The sequence below is a fragment of the Mytilus trossulus genome, chromosome 8, assembly GCF_036588685.1.
Source record: "Mytilus trossulus isolate FHL-02 chromosome 8, PNRI_Mtr1.1.1.hap1, whole genome shotgun sequence".
NCBI classification, from domain to species: domain Eukaryota; kingdom Metazoa; phylum Mollusca; class Bivalvia; order Mytilida; family Mytilidae; genus Mytilus; species Mytilus trossulus.
In genome coordinates, this window is record NC_086380.1 from 11228247 (window position 1) to 11241109 (window position 12863).

General features: G+C 33.1%; 3 protein-coding genes across 3 annotated transcripts; 2 read left to right on the forward strand and 1 right to left on the reverse strand.

Annotated features, from left to right (window-relative positions):
- Positions 1–348: 348 nt before the first annotated feature.
- On the reverse strand, positions 349–4710 carry LOC134728286 (agrin-like). Its single transcript, XM_063592836.1, has 4 exons — positions 4574–4710; positions 2516–2648; positions 2051–2254; positions 349–459 (listed from the first exon to the last, which is right to left on the reverse strand). Exons 1-4 carry the CDS (start codon positions 4608–4610, stop codon positions 387–389), a joined length of 447 nt encoding a protein of 148 aa, XP_063448906.1. The 5' UTR covers positions 4611–4710; the 3' UTR covers positions 349–386.
- A 396-nt stretch (positions 4711–5106) lies between these two features.
- Positions 5107–8020, forward strand: LOC134728285 (follistatin-like). Its single transcript, XM_063592835.1, has 4 exons — positions 5107–5279; positions 6166–6292; positions 7040–7261; positions 7919–8020. Exons 1-4 carry the CDS (start codon positions 5120–5122, stop codon positions 7983–7985), a joined length of 576 nt encoding a protein of 191 aa, XP_063448905.1. The 5' UTR covers positions 5107–5119; the 3' UTR covers positions 7986–8020.
- Positions 8021–8948: 928 nt separating this feature from the next.
- On the forward strand, positions 8949–11065 carry LOC134727331 (selenoprotein H-like). Its single transcript, XM_063591710.1, has 3 exons — positions 8949–9090; positions 9651–9779; positions 10743–11065. The coding sequence occupies exons 1-3, from the start codon at positions 8949–8951 to the stop codon at positions 10841–10843; spliced, it is 372 nt and encodes a 123-aa protein (XP_063447780.1). The 3' UTR covers positions 10844–11065.
- The last annotated feature ends 1798 nt before the right edge of the window (positions 11066–12863 follow it).

Below are 12863 nucleotides of genomic sequence, written 5' to 3' on the forward strand. Positions count from 1 at the left end.
TTTATATGTACATAATATCATTAAAACATGTGATCATTGTAAAGACTTCGATTATTAAGTAGTTTGTCCAAACCTAGCCAAAGCGGGAGCTCTCTTTCATGATTTGTTTTTCCTCAATTTATTTGGCCTTTTTAAATTTTTTTATTCGAGCGTCACTGGTGAGTCATTCGTAGACGAAACTCGCGTCTGGTGCAAATATAAATTTCGATCCTGGAATCTATGATAATTTGCAATGTCACATGCATGCTAATCGATGTCTTGTTTACCTAAATTTTCCCATTAAAGACAACATACTTTTTCTCCAAGTCTAGGACGATGAAAGTCATAAGATATAAAAATACATTTGAAAACAATGTTTTAAACGTTTTTATTAAGTTAGATGATACCTAAGCTAGACAAGCCTCCCTCTTAAGAATGGTAAGCTCTGGGTGCATACATCTTTGTAGTTCATATTCACATCTGCAATGTATAAAATAAAGCATGATTTCATCTAACTTTAGAGAAAGACAAACTATAGCGTAGTTCCATTAACACCATTTGGTCCGAGAACACAATTAATTCATAGTGCATTTCTTTTAGAACATAAATGAAAATAAAAAAAATCCCACCTGCGCTTTCTCATGGAAACTTTTACAGTGTGTTGTACTACTTTTGGGACAAATTATATCAAAATTATAGAAAACTTCATCGCCTCTAACTCAAAATATGGACAATTTTATGTTTAGGGCGTCTTGAAATCTTTTGACAGCTTCCGAAGTGCTCATTTTCAACCTTTTTCAGCTGGACCAAATCACTACTTTCCTTTAAAATTCTGGACCCAAATTTTTTTACAGTGTAATTTTATCCCCCTACTTGCAATTTGAGGCATTAAACATGGAGAAATAAATTTGGAAGAGGTATAAAAATTAATGGCAAGTAACCCACTGTCAACACTAGGGACTATATTTGTGAACAACGAAAAAATCAAGGGACGACAATGGTGGTCTCGGACCATTTGTTTTAATCTTACGTTATTATTGTTTTATACTGTTGAAAAAAAGTTAGTCAACAACTAGAATGTTTGCATGTAATATGAAACCATGTATGCCGCTTGTACTATCACATTTCTATGTTGATGAAATAGCGAATTTTTGCTCTTAAATCTTATTAGGTATACGCATAGACTCAGATGGAAGGCTTCCATGATTCGCGCCCTATGCGACACATGGCGCTAACGGGAGTTGTAAGTTGTAAGTATACGCATTTTATTAAAAATTCTTCTCTTCATAATGAACATTGCTTTAAATGATTTTTTGTTGTTGTACATGTACTAATTTTGAGTCATGTATAGGTATCCTTTTCTTTTCTATTATATGTACTATAAGGTTCAAGTTGGTATGACCACAAACCACTTTTCATCAAACAAATAACATATTTTAAACCAGAACATTAACCTTGAATAGGACAGGAGATCGCTCGAATACCGAAAAAAAAATCACTTGTACTATCGTAGGAAGGAATAGAAAGAACTGTCATGAGTGACAATGTCCTTACTGTATACTGTATTATTTCCATGCTTTAAAGGACAATTCAACTTGAATCTTTAAATGCCTTAAATCTGATTTATAGTAGAAAATTCGTTTAATAGAAGTTTCACTGTTAAGAAAATTCATGAAATATTGATATGACATGTTATATTTGCCACTGGCCTTGTGGATATCAGGAATCCCTGAGTAATTATTTAAAGTTTAAAATATTTCCAAAACTTTTTTCCATTCATATACGATTAGAGAAGGCAATATACTGTTCTTATTTATCTACAATGAAATATTTGTCACTGATCTATAATTTTTTATTACCCGCAATAGCCAACCAAAATAGGTCAAAAGAAAGGCTAAGGAGCTCGGTTTTACATCGTTCGATCGAGTGCTTGTCAATCGCAAAAAAAAACAACAGATGCTAACTCTAAACTCGTTCGATTAGAAAAAAAACTAAATTTTACTTGGTTCTTAAATTATTTTGATTTTGAATGGTATTCTAAAGTGCAGTGTAAATAGTGTTTTTGTCATACTCATTATTGTATGTCTTTCCGTTTGAAGCACATATCTCAGCAATATCGTCGGGACATCCTTTCAGCAACAGCATTTCACATGTATACTGGAGTACGATCCATTCTCCGTGGGTTAGAGTGCCTTCTTGACTTTCTCCGTGACAGGTGCCATTGTGAGCTAGATGAATGGTTCTTACTCGGCAATGATTTTTGGCGAAGTCGCATCTGTAAGAAAGAGACAAAATTCTAAAGTATGTTCAACGCCTACTTTAACATGCAAATCAAACACTTTACAGTTTTAATCACAATATACCTTATACAATACACTAGGAATGACTTTCGTTCGTTGGTAGTTTAGAGATTCATTTGACTGGAATTGCTCTGTTAGTGTACAATACAATGTTTATTGAATTATATTGAAGTTTCCTATATACACTTAATTAATTAATATTCTGTTTCTATTATAATACGTATTGTAAAACTCACTTATTATAATAAGTCATGTTGTTAGATCCGCACTGGGGATCATATGGTTCACCAAAACAATGATGTCCAAGAAACATTGCACAACGATAACCTCTTCTTTCTCTCTCATATTCCTCCGCTAGGACGATCAAAACTAAAAAAAAAAGAAGACATAAATAGGTAGAAAGTCGGTGTTGGAATGTTTTTTTCAGCTTCCTCGTAAGAAGTCAAAAATTCAGATCAAATCATATTATGAAACAAATGAATTCCAACTCATGCAAGAATCACCCTCTTTTATCAGTATTAACCTATACTTGTTTTAATGTAACCATTGGCGGATTCAGAAATGTTTACTGTCTGACTGCCTAAGAGGGGACCTGCTCAAGTCATGCTTCAATGATTCCCTATATAATAAACCAAACAGTTGTCCTCACAAAAGCACACCTCCCCCTAAAATCCACCTCTGGTAACTTCTGGCGTCCTACCATAAATGTTTACAGCTACTACCAAATAAACAACAAAACAGCAATGGAACAAACCGCGAGAACAATTATATCTATTTAATTACATGATGAAAACGGACATTGAACATGAGGACTTTCTAAATATCTACATAATACCAAATGGAAAGGATACGACATTAACGATGTGTCAAAATACATCCTTCAATAATTAGCCAAAGCCATACCATATGCATGGTCAGCTATAACATCTAGGGATTACATAACGTTAAACAAAGTCAAAAGAAAATGATCTTTTTTAATTTCGAAATGTTACAAAACGATTGGCACTAAATGAAATTTTCAGTAAATCATTTAGTCAAGTATTTTATTATCACAGTATGTATTGAAACTATTTTTTCATCATACTAATTACCAATTGTGCTTTCCCGTCGTCTTTGTTTGTGAAAACGATATAACTTTTCGAAAGGGAAAACTTTTTTAAAGGGAGTGTTGAAAACTTTTAAAGTAATTTTATAGAATTTGGTGTTCATCATGCTCATAGAATATCGGTGATAGAGTTTGGTTAATTTTTAAGAACTATACTGAACGGCTTTAGAAACACAACACTCATTTTGTTGATTTTTTTTTACCAAATCTTGTTTGATTTTCTTACAACTACTTTGCATGCTTATCATACTTCTTTCTCCGTACAAAAAATCAAAATCTGACTTACCTGTGGTTATTGAACATACCGAATTTTTGAAGTCGCACGAATTTCTTAAAGAAATGAAAGATTGTTTCAGTTGTTTTGCTTTGTGAAACAGTTCTTCCAATCCTTTGCCTCACTTAAACCAGTTTAAAAATGTCGCATCTCCATTTTGCCAAGACTGAGAAACAAAAAACTGAATTACCCATTAAGAATACTGCAAACGTTAAAACATAAACATGCTGCAACCACACTGTATGACTTCAGAAACTCGTCTTACTGTCTTTCCGACAACGATACAAGTAGACAAGATGTGTTGCTGACCACCAATGAACAGATTTAACGTTTAGAGACAATGAAACGTCAACAAAATTTGATTACGCAACGTCATTTGCCAGACATGTTTACGGCTGCAACGTCAACTGCTAATCAAATTGCCGAGTGCCATAGAGTACAGATTCATGCCATAAATGTTTCCCATCAACTGAATTGCCAAAGAATCGACTGGAGGAAAACCGTAAAAGCCACTAAGTTCCAACCGCATAATTGCCAAAACTAATTAATGGGTTGAACAAATGCAAAACCAGAAGGTGTAAAACAGAACCCAAAACATGTCAGACAGAATTCTTGACCTTTCTGACAATTATTTTGGCGTTTGTAACATGCAGTCATCGCTTTTGACGGGGACACATTCATTAAAGAATAACACAAAAATAATCTAGTGTTACGTTTCTAAAGTCGGTCAGTATATTTCCACTCGGGTCTTTTTGAAAGCTTTATATAGACACCTGCTGTTACTGAAGATATGTCGCTTGACCTCTAGATGTCATTTTGATATTTGAGTCGTCGCATTGCTGTCTCATTGACATTTTTTTTTGCATCTTCATTTATCTTATATATATTCTTGAAATAATATTATTTTTTACTTACAAATGGCAGGCACAAGAAGGATTATGTATCGAAGCATCGTTACAATGGTGTACTGTACTCTCTTGTCTACCAATGTCAAAAACTTGTGACAATATATCACGACTGCCTTATCTCAGAGATGTATATCTAAAGATTTTACATAAGATCCATGGAATGTTGTGTATAAAGGATCGAATTGTACACATTTTATTTCACATTTTCCATAGCCGTTGCGGTCATTGCAACACCATTAAAGGAATGCGCTTATCAATTATGATTTGTTAAACGAAACATGAACATGTAGTCCTATTAAGTACTCTGAAATGAACAATAGTATTTTGGAAAATTTCAAATTCTCCTGGAAGTTGTATCTTATATGGTGTTATACTTTTTGTAATGGTCTGCATGACTAATTCGATCAATCTGGTATGCATATAAACATGTAGTCAATAGTCTTTTACAAAAGAATCCTTAAATGCCAACATGCCGAAGTTTGATTATAAATACTAGAAGTCAAACAACAGGTATACATACTGTTGAATTCAAAAACATGTTCCCTCTATTGTTATGATCTGCCAGTTGCCTAGTTCTAGGTCACAAAATCAAATTCCTAAGGTTATTTCTTCTCTTTATGATAACTTATCATTTGAAACAGAAGGATATTTTGAGCACGGAATTTATGTTGAAATGAATTATGATTCCATTTTAGTTTTGTTGATCTTCCAAGGTACGTAGTAAATTGTTAGTTAAAACATTTTACTTTATAAACAATACATGTTATCTGCATTTTACCCCTCTGTGAAAAATTTAGCAAAGAATCTTAAAAAGTTAATGCATGTCCTTATCATGAATACAGTATTAACGGGTTCACATGTTGTGTCGGTTTGTTTTTTGGATTTAAATTTGTTTTTGAACATCCGAAGGAAGACAACAAAGTTAACCCGAACAATGAGCGGAACATTGTTATGGGCACATATAGATCTTAGACCAATGCAGCGATACAATTCCGCACTCGAAGGCAGTCTTGAGCTGATAAAAAAAAAACAATATTGTATACACACTAAACTTCAAGACATGCATGCAACTGAATAAACCATTTTTTTTTAATCACACAAGACTAACGAAGGCTAAAGGTGCCTGACTTGGGACATGCGCAAACATGCAGCTGGTTAACATGGTTTGTGAGTTACCCACCTTCCCTATACATTTTTTTGTACCTCTAGTCAATGTGGAATAAAAAAAAAACACACAGCAAGGCGCACAGTAGAACTCCGTTAAAAAGAAGCCCGATTCCGATGCTGGAATATGTAACTAAACAAAATGACATCGATAAACATCGAGTATCAAAGGATTACTGGCAGTAACTGAACGTAAGTGGTTTATATACCCTAAATCAAGTTATCGTTATCTTCCCAAGATTGGAGGTTGTAAAGGCAAACAGCATACACCTAAACGATCATATGGACGAACGAACGGACGGACATGCAGAAGGACGGTCAAGAATATAAATACTCAATGTCCCCCCTTACAATAACTCGCCTGTGTCCTGCATCATTAACATGTAAATGATATAAAGACGAACACGTACTATAACTGATAACTTTTTTTCTCAGTTTTTGTATCACCTTGTAATACCAGAGCCTTGACGAGATATTATTGTGAGCTTGCAGACAGAATCAACTGCAGAGCACGTGACGAGGCTAGAACATGTGGATCGGACGGCAAAACGTACTACAACATGTACGTATTTAATAATTACGAGAAGTTTACTACAACATGTATGTATCCAAATGTAATGAGAAGCTTACTACAATAAATAGCTATAAGAAGATGTGGTATGAGTGTCAATGAGACAACTCTCCATCCAAGTCATAATTTATCCAAGTAAACCATTATATGTCAAAGTAAGGTCTTCAACACGGAGCCTTGGCTCAAACCGAACAGCAAGCTATAAAAGGCCACCAAAATTACTAGTGTAAAACCATTCAAAAGGGAACATCAACGGTCTAATCTATATATAAAAAAAGGAACGAGAAACACCTATGAACCACATCAACAAACTACAACTACAGAACCATGAGAACATCAGTGTTCTTACCTCGGACAGGTGCTTACAATTGCATCAGGTTCAAAAGTTAAATGGTAACAGTTGGTGACGTTCTGTTGTTGTCTATTCTGTGGTCGGGTTGTTGTCTCTTTGACACATTCCCCATTTCCATTCTCAATTTTATACACTGAATGAATAAATTTTATATACAATTTTCTTTTAACAAAAAGGGAGAAGAAAACAAGGAGACATGAAATCCAAAAAAGACATCATCGTGGCAAAACGAAAGATAATTACAGCCCACGAAACATAAGTTACAGTAACATTTGGCGTCTATGGTTTTTACAAGAGTTATATACGGTTGGTTTACAACCAATTTCAAATCTATAAACTTTTGTGTCTTTATACTTTGAAAATGTTTACATATGATTTACTTCCAGGTGTGCTTTAAATATAGCAACTTGTGACCACCCAAGACTACATGCTGTCCACTCTGGACCATGTCCAACAAGTTCGACCATCACTGACCTACAAACAGTTCCCACACAAGATGGATTACAAGTGGCGTATGATATCTTCTGTCTGGATTTGTTTCACCACAACTGTTTATTGGAAAGGTCGTTCCAGTTATGTGGCTCTAATAAGGCAACATACATAAACTTGTACGTTATATTTAGGCAGCAACCATTTGATTTTCTGGGGGGGGGGGGGGATTGGGTTTTTTTCTGTGCAAACTTTTTTTTTCGCGAAGAACAATCACTTTGTTTAGCGACAAACCGAAAACAATTTTTTTTCTTTCAATTTTAGCATTACTTATAGTGGCAGCTGAGGGTGAAACAAACATTTTTTTTTCTAAGGGTCCAAAACAAATTATTTTTTTCACCGAAACCTGGAAACAAACTTTGTTTTCCAAAACAAAAAAACATAGCCCCCCCCCCCCCCCCCCCCCCGAAAATCAAATGGTTGCTGCCTTATATCACTATTTTACAGTTGGAAAATTGTCAGATGAAAACAAAAACATGTTTTGACATATTAAACAAAGTTATCATCGTTTAAAAAAAATTTAAATTGTGAAATTGATTAATCTTATTTGGTGTAGTAATCACCATCAAACTTTTGTACGTTAAAGTTCTTTTTTCAAATCTTCTTTAATTTATCACATTTCGATACATCCACAGGGGTAGATTACGATTTTGCATTCGTAGTGCGTGATAAACAGTTGCGCGATCTGGTTTGCATTAAATTTTGCAGAATACACTATAACACAAAATTTAATTCATATTCCATGCCTATCTCAAGTTTTATTGTTTCTTTTTCAGGTGTGAATTTGACAAAGCCAGATGCACCCACAGAAACTTACACGTAGTTAAATACGGACCATGCTAAATAAAATTTTGACACAATAAACATCTTTTTGAGTATTCATTCGTTTCATTTAACAAAAACGCATTGTTAAATCAATTGAAAATGTATCAAAAGTGGCTAAAATATTTAGAGTTAGACGGGTAAGGCAATGATGCAATATAATAGTTTCGCGAATGAGGAAAGTGCTTTAACATATTTGTAAACAATACCATTTGGGTTTCAGTTGTGTAACCATTGGCCGATAATGATTTCAATTCGATACAGTGCGTGTTTTCTCTCTCTCTTTCTGACTTAATGATCTATTAATTACATGGAATTGAATAGGGACATGATTAGGGAAATACTGCTGTGATGGGACAGCAACCCAAAAGATTTATGAAAAAACAGTGAAAGGCATCTAAGAGTCATCTGTATATGCATACTAATTTCATATGAATCTCCTAGTATGTTTTAAACATTTATTTCAAATGCATTGATAAGTTTCATGGGGAACATAATTGGCTTTCTTTTTTGAAAGAATTTAAACAAAGAATGTACAGAAAATACCCGCTGTATCCCTTTTGAATGTCTATAAAAATTAAAAATAAAAAAAACAACATGGTCAATTTCAGTACATAACTTGGCAGAGGAGCATAAAATTAAATTGAACTGAATCCGCATAAAAAAAAAAAAAACGTAAAAGATATATTGATCACCATGGCAATTTATATAAGTAAATGTGTGGTTATAACAGGTTATGAACTTTCAAACAGAGTTTATATGATATCGTTTAAGAAATTCTTATATCTATTGATCCCAATCCCGATCAAGCGGTTCCATTCCAATAACCCACTCCATGTTTTTAAAAACCTTTGTAATAACATTCTCCCGCGCTTTTTCGAACACTCTCTAAAGACTAAAAACCAGTTCGGAACTCTTTTGGACTCATCATACTTCTCGATAGGTGTAAAAGTGAAAGGAGTCTAAGGAGACCACAAGACTAAAATGCCTGCTAAGAAAAGAAAGCCACAAGAAACTGCTGATAACAAAGAAACTGTTAAAACTAGTCCGGCGAAAAAATCGAAGAAAGCCACAGAAACAGACGCTATCAGTTTCAAACTCATTGTTGAATATTGGTATGAAACAGGTTTTTGTCTTTTAATTTTTGCCTTCCCAAATGAAATAAGCTACCTAAGTACAATTTTGATAAGAAACATATCCATTGTAACGATGCTTAAATTAAAGTAAATGCTAGTAAAAAGTTTAAATTTAAGGAAATGTGTTCATAGATACTAACATTAATTTGAGTTTGCATTAGATTCACCCCCCCCCCCCTTTTTTTAATTTGTTTTTCAAATGACCCTAGTTTCCTTTGTTTGACTCATATTTATGAATTGAAAGAGATAACTGGTCACTCATCTGAATTACTTGCAGTTCAAAAAAGCACATCAATATAAGGAGGTCAATAACTATCAACACCAAAATTGTAATTCTTTTTAGAAAAAAATCAAAACAATTTCACATGAATGAAGAACACATAGCCTTATTGCTGTATAAAGGATTATATATATATATATGGATTTATCATTAAGATACTAATGGTCATGTTACTAACATTGACTAACAAAAGGAGCCTTCTTGGATCTTCTAGTTTGTAAAGTTTCAATCCTAATTCTTCTATTTTCAATTTCAGCAAATCTTGACAAGTATTCAAGCGCAGGGCTGAAACAGTAGTAGCAGACTTGCGCCAGACCTTTGGTGAGGTGGAAGTGGAGTTCAATCCTTCCAAACCTCGCCGTGGAAGTTTTGAGTTTACTCTGGTTAAGGAGGGAAAGGGTAGGTTTATTTGAGAATAACTGAGTGCCATCCGTTTTACATGTATACTAAATAGATTTATAATCCTGTCACGAAAAAGTCATGTCAATGTACATTGTATAACTTAATAAAAAATTATGAGGCTTTATTCAATAATTGGAAATAAAGATACATTAAATAAATGCAGATTTATAGTTTATTGGTAACAAAAATGTTTCCAGGTTAACGTAAATGTTCACATATTCCCACTTTCTAGGATCTTGTTGATCTGATAATTCATTTGTCCAAATATTTTTGTCACACATGAACACAATGACTTCCTATTTGGTCTGTGTTATAAGGTGATATTCTTGTATGTCAATACTTTAACATGATGAAATTACTCATTGTTTTATTCATACATTTGTCCAATGCCACTGGAAAGAATTACTTTGTATTTGGTGTACAGCCTCAAAAGTGATGACAGATAAATTACAGGACAAACACTCCTTTCAATATGAACAATTATACAGTATATATATGTTGCATCCTTGTAAAAACACCAATTTTATAGTAATTTATAGATATAGGAAGATGTGGTGTGAGTTCCAATGAGACAACTCTCCATCCAAATAACAATTTATAAAAGTAAACCTGTTATAGGTCAATGTCAGCCTTCAACACGAAGCCTTGGCTCACACCGAACAACAAGCTATAAAGGGCCCAAAAATTACAAGTGTAAAACCAATCAATTTCAAACAGGAAAGCTAATGATCTTATGTTAACAGTATGTCATGTAAAGCAACATTGCTTCAAAATGAAAATGTTTTCTTCATAAAGTTGAAATGAATGTGTTTTTTTCATTTTGCAATAAAATAATGCTATTGCACTGATATAGCCTAGGTGTCAGAATTTTGTGCAATATTTTTCGACGATATGAATTATAATGTATCCCAACAGAAACATCCTCATTACATTGTTTTTATTATAATTTTTGTTTTACAGCAACCTTGATATGGACAGGGGTAAAGAAAGGACCACCTAGGAAGAATAAATTCCCAGAAACACCAGATCTAATTATTGAGGAAATCAAAAAGAATCTATAAGTTGTGAAAATTGTATATAGAAAGAAGAATAATGACATTGCAAGGATTCTAGACGCAATATCTCACCAGCTATTTCAACTTGATTGATGTTTTTGGTATAGAAGTTTAATGAAAGAAATAAGTAAAAAGGGAGATAACTCTCTACTTATTACTGGAAATGTTGTTTATCTTCTAGCAAGAACAAAGATTGACTTGTTTATGTATGTGAAAAAAGGTGACAATTTAGTTATTATATAAGATAAAACTAAAATCACCAATTTGTTGGTGATGATATTTTCTAAATGAAATAAAATATTTATTCATTTATATTTCAATTTTATGGTGATATTATATTAAATGAGAATTATTTCTACCCCTTACAAAATTTCCAGCTTTTAATGACTTATCAATTGTGGTACCTGTGCCTTATTCAATGGTTTATCAGTATTTATATTCTCAAACAATGAATTTTTGAAAAAAATATAAAAAGATGTGGTATGAGTGCCATGTAGACAAATATCTACCCAAGTCACAATTTCTAAAATGAAAATATTAAAGTCAATATCCACATTTCCAAACTTTCTACATATTCACAGAAATGTTTATCTTTATCTCTCAGACAATCATGACAATTAGATAATGTGAAGCTTTCATCTTGGCTACAATTTCACAAAATTAAAATTAAGATTTGGTTTAATTGCAAGGGATCAAGTGATGTGGATTTAAGAGACTATTAAATGCCTGAAAACCTTTAACAATAAGCAAAACCAATAATGCATAGTAAGCCTTAGAGGTCGCACAATCACAAACTTAGTTTATACACCATATAAGAAATCCTTGTTCAAAGTAGATTTTATACAGGTAATGTGTCTACCAAAATTAAGATAAAACTAAAAAAAACTGTTCCTTATCTACAAATTAGTCATGTTCTGACCTTTTTAATGATACATTGGGACAGAAGTGTAACAGTTCAACATGAGGACAACATTACTTTATTTGGGGATTGGTTTTTGTCGAGCCTGCGACAAAAAAAAGCTCCACATAGGGATAGTGATCCAGCAGCGGCGGAGTTAGCTGACTTCTTAAAAGCATTATATTAAAGAAGGTAGAAGACCTTGATGCTTTGTACTCTGTATATAGATGCCTCAAATTACAAAATTTCTCTCAGTCACATGTTCAATGTCTTTGACCTGATTTTCATGGTTCATTGACAACTTGAAAAAATATTTAAGATTTTTTGTTTAGATTAATTCTCTCTTATTATAAGTAATTGGATAAATATATTTGGTATGTGCGTACCTTGCAAGGTCCTCATGCCCGTCAGACAGTTTTCACTAGATCCTGATCTCATTTCATTGATCAGTGAACAAGGTTATGTTTTGATGGTCAATTCCATATTTCAGATACTTTAAACTATAGGTCTAGTATATTCAACATATGAAAGGACTATATATATATATAAGGTGAATCTGACCTTGACCTCATTTTCATGGTTAAAGTAGTTATAGTTAAGTTTTTGTGTTTTGGTCTGTTTTGTTCTTGTACTGTATGCAAAAAGTCTATATTTGGTATATAAAATGTTTGTAAGGTGTTCATGTCTATCTGTCAGATGTCTTCAAACCTTGACATCATTTTCATGGTTCAGTGGTTAAAGTTAAGTTTTTGAATTTTTAGTCTTTTTTAGTCTCTTTTTCTTATACTATATGCAATAGGTAAACTATATTTGGTGTATTGAAATATGTTATGATTACATTTCTGTTGGCCAGGTTTTATTTGACCATGACCTCATTTTCACAGTTCATTGCTCAGTGTTAAGTTTTTGTGTTTTGGTCTGTTTTTCTTAAACTGTAAGCATTAGGTCAACTATATTTGTTGATGGGAGAATTGTTAGCTGTACATGTCTGCCTGGCATTGTTCATCTGACTGTGACCTTATTTCATGGTTCATTGGTCAATGTTTAGTTTTCTTGGTTAATGTTAAGTTTATGTAAAAGTTGCCTGAAAGCTTTATATTTAGGACTATCAACATAATATCATATTTC

Excerpts from the sequence above, each read along its gene's own strand:
- LOC134728286 (XM_063592836.1), bottom strand. The coding sequence starts at position 4,610 with ATGCTTCGATACATAATCCTTCTTGTGCCTGCCATTT. Across the intron at positions 2,649-4,573 it reads CCTTCTTGTGCCTGCCATTT|TTTTGATCGTCCTAGCGGAG; the intron begins GTAAGTAAAAAA and ends TTTTTTTTTTAG. Across the intron at positions 2,255-2,515 it reads AACATGACTTATTATAATAA|ATGCGACTTCGCCAAAAATC; the intron begins GTGAGTTTTACA and ends TCTTTCTTACAG.
- LOC134728285 (XM_063592835.1), top strand. The coding sequence starts at position 5,120 with ATGATCTGCCAGTTGCCTAGTTCTAGGTCACAAAATCAAATTCCTAAG. Across the intron at positions 6,293-7,039 it reads GGCAAAACGTACTACAACAT|GTGTGCTTTAAATATAGCAA; the intron begins GTACGTATTTAA and ends ATTTACTTCCAG. Across the intron at positions 7,262-7,918 it reads AAGGCAACATACATAAACTT|GTGTGAATTTGACAAAGCCA; the intron begins GTACGTTATATT and ends TTTCTTTTTCAG.
- LOC134727331 (XM_063591710.1), top strand. The coding sequence starts at position 8,949 with ATGCCTGCTAAGAAAAGAAAGCCACAAGAAACTGCTGATAACAAAGAA. Across the intron at positions 9,091-9,650 it reads TGAATATTGGTATGAAACAG|TATTCAAGCGCAGGGCTGAA; the intron begins GTTTTTGTCTTT and ends AATCTTGACAAG. Across the intron at positions 9,780-10,742 it reads TCTGGTTAAGGAGGGAAAGG|CAACCTTGATATGGACAGGG; the intron begins GTAGGTTTATTT and ends TTTGTTTTACAG.